General features: G+C 44.1%; 1 protein-coding gene across 1 annotated transcript; it reads left to right on the top strand.

Moving 5' to 3' along the window:
- Positions 1–582: 582 nt before the first annotated feature.
- Positions 583–1,989, top strand: cnr1 (cannabinoid receptor 1; the record flags this gene model as incomplete). The annotated part of the gene is made up of 1 exon (XM_084148813.1): positions 583–1,989. The coding sequence occupies one exon, from the start codon at positions 583–585 to the stop codon at positions 1,987–1,989; it is 1,407 nt and encodes a 468-aa protein (XP_084004939.1).
- Between the last annotated feature and the right edge of the window lie 1,195 nt (positions 1,990–3,184).

Here is a 3,184-nt window from a genome sequence, read left to right on the forward strand (position 1 = left end):
ACCCCACAAGACATGCCACCAGGGGTCTCTTCACAATCCCCAAGTCCAAAACGAATTCACGGCAACGCACAGTATTATACAGAGCTATGATCGCATGGAACTCCCTTCCATCTCCAATTACTCAAGCAAACAGCAAAACTACCTTTAAAAAAAGATTAAACAACATCTCATGGAACGGCGGGGACTGTGAGGGGACACACACACAAAAACACAGACACTAACACACACATCATTTTTTCTTGTTGTATTGTTTGTATTATTATTATTATTATTATTTTATTTTTTATTGTTTGTATATCGTTGTATTTTTTATTTGTGTGACTGGCCTTGTCTATCAGTGTACCAGTGTTTTGTTACTTTTTATGTTTTGTGTTTTTTGTGGACCCCAACAAGAATCACTGCTGCCTCTGCAAAAGCTAATGGGGATCCAAAGAAAAAAAGAAAAGCATAATTATGTCTGTGCTTTCAAATTTCTCTTGTTCAATGTTAGGGTGTTATAATGTCCACAAACATTTCTCTCATCATTTCATAGGTTAACCAGGGATCAGCTTAAACTGCAGTGTTCACCTCTCAGGCCCAGTCATGAAGTCTGTGCTAGATAGTGTGGCTGACACCACCTTCCGGACTATAACCTCTGGACTGCAGTACCTGGGCTCCAACGATGCCAGCTATGATGACACCACCATCAACGCTGACTTCACTAAGGGTGGATTGTCTGTCCAGAAGCCTCTCTCTGATTTCCGCAGTAACTCTTTCCCAGACAAGGTGGCTGGAGATGAGGAACTCATCCTCAAAGGCATTCCATTCTTCCCTACCAATGCCACAGACCTGTTTGGCAACCGGAGTGGCTTTGGAGATGAGGGAACCGGAATCCAGTGTGGGGAGAACTTCATGGACATGGAATGCTTCATGATCCTTACCCCTAGCCAGCAGCTGGCTGTGGCGGTGATGTCACTCACCCTGGGCACCTTCACGGTGTTGGAGAACCTTATCGTGCTGTGTGTGATCCTCCAATCCCGCACCCTGCGCTGCCGCCCCTCTTACCACTTCATAGGCAGCCTGGCTGTAGCCGACCTGCTGGGCAGCGTCATCTTCGTCTACAGCTTTCTGGACTTCCATGTGTTCCACAGAAAGGACAGCCCCAATGTGTTCCTCTTCAAGCTGGGTGGAGTCACCGCCTCGTTCACAGCCTCTGTGGGAAGCTTGTTTCTCACTGCTATAGACCGCTACATCTCCATCCACAGGCCCATGGCCTACAGGCGCATCGTCACGCGGACCAAGGCTGTTATCGCCTTCTGTGTGATGTGGACTATCTCCATCGTCTTCGCAGTGCTCCCTCTGCTGGGCTGGAACTGCAAGCAGCTCAACTCGGTCTGCTCAGACATCTTTCCGCTTATCGATGAGAAGTACCTGATGTTCTGGATCGGGGTGACCAGTGTGCTTGTCTTCTTCATCATCTACGCCTATATGTACATCCTGTGGAAGGCCCACCACCACGCTGTGCGCATGCTGAGCCGTACCTCCCAGAAGAGCCTGGTGGTGTACTCGGCGGATGGGACTAAGGTGCAGACCATGCGCCCTGAGCAGACACGAATGGACATCCGCCTGGCCAAGACACTGGTCCTCATCCTGGTGGTGCTGGTCATCTGCTGGGGCCCCGTGCTGGCCATCATGGTCTACGATCTGTTCTGGAAGATGGATGACGATATTAAGACAGTGTTTGCTTTCGCCAGCATGCTCTGTCTGCTCAACTCAACTGTCAACCCAGTAATTTACGCCCTGAGGAGCAAGGACATGCGACACGCCTTCCTCAGCTCGTGCCAGGCATGCTGGGGCAGTGCCCAGCAGCTGGACAATAGCCTGGAGTCTGACTGCCAGAGCAGGCACATTGCTGCCAACAGGGCTGCAGAGAGCTGTGTGAAGGCCACTGTGAAAATAGCCAAAGTGACCATGTCTGTCTCCACTGAGACATCTGCAGAAGCTGTCTAGCAGGTCATCATCATGTCACAGCGATATTGTGTCACGAGAAGGTGGTGGACCTTCCACAGGATGTAATGAATTACACACATAACTAAATGCTTCAGCGGTTCATGACTTAATTGTTTTATGTTTATGAGGTGTGCCGCTATATTGTTACAGTGCCTAAGTGCCAAATAGAGTTTTAAAGTGATGAAGAGAGTGGATGGAGACTGTTGGCCTTAGACTTCACGATGATCAAACTGTAGAAGGCTTAGTATATTTTTGTACTGTGAATTCAGGTTCTGAACCAATGATATAGTCATTCATGGGATAAGGGGCTAATTAGGTTTTGGATTAGAAGTATGTTTTAATATGTTATCAAGATGCCAATATGTGTTCCATAAAGAAGACAAATCATGTAGGCTTTGAGCAGCCAGAAGTGGCTTTGTCCAGGCGTTATGTACAAATATACAGTGTTGTGTGAAGAGTTCCATTTTATTTACATAAGGGTCTAACTTTAATATGAATTTACTTAAGACATGTATGATCCATAAAGCAACAGAGGAACAGTTGCTCTTGTATTTTCTTTTTATACCTGCCTGAGTTTGTTTATTTTTTTTATACAGAAATAACTAACAAGACTTAGGATAAATAAAGTCTGACCTGACTTTGTGTAGACAGCTCCATTGACTGTTTGAGTCATCTTTCATATAGAAGCTGGATGAATCTGAAAACCACAGTCTTCAATTTAATGAAATAAATGTGCCATTTGAAGCCATAATAAGCTAATCTGCTTTAAATACTTATGAGATGTGTTCACTAAGTCAGAAATCTACAATGTCATGCTCTATAAGTTATTCGGCTTTTCACCTCTTTCACTCTACTCTTGGCTATAGTGGTATGTTTTCAATAAAAATGAATGTATAGAAAACAATTGTACAGTGTTACATACAATGCAGTTCAAAAAAGTTATTTAATTATGAGTCTGTCTTTAAAAAAGTTTGTCAACATAACAATGTATTGTATGGCTAAAGCTTGAGCACAGGTCATGAAAATTGAAATCTGTTTGCTGTGTGCTGGCCACACTACCATAATAATAATAGAACTACATTCCATGGATTGAATTCAGATGACTATTAAGTGGATTTAATTTAATTCAGTACATTTGTGAATAACCTTGCCACTTGATAAAAGATTTTCAACCTACTGTTCAACACCTCATCAA

Source organism: Coregonus lavaretus (genome assembly GCF_964263955.1).
Source record: "Coregonus lavaretus genome assembly, chromosome: 31".
NCBI lineage: Eukaryota > Metazoa > Chordata > Actinopteri > Salmoniformes > Salmonidae > Coregonus > Coregonus lavaretus.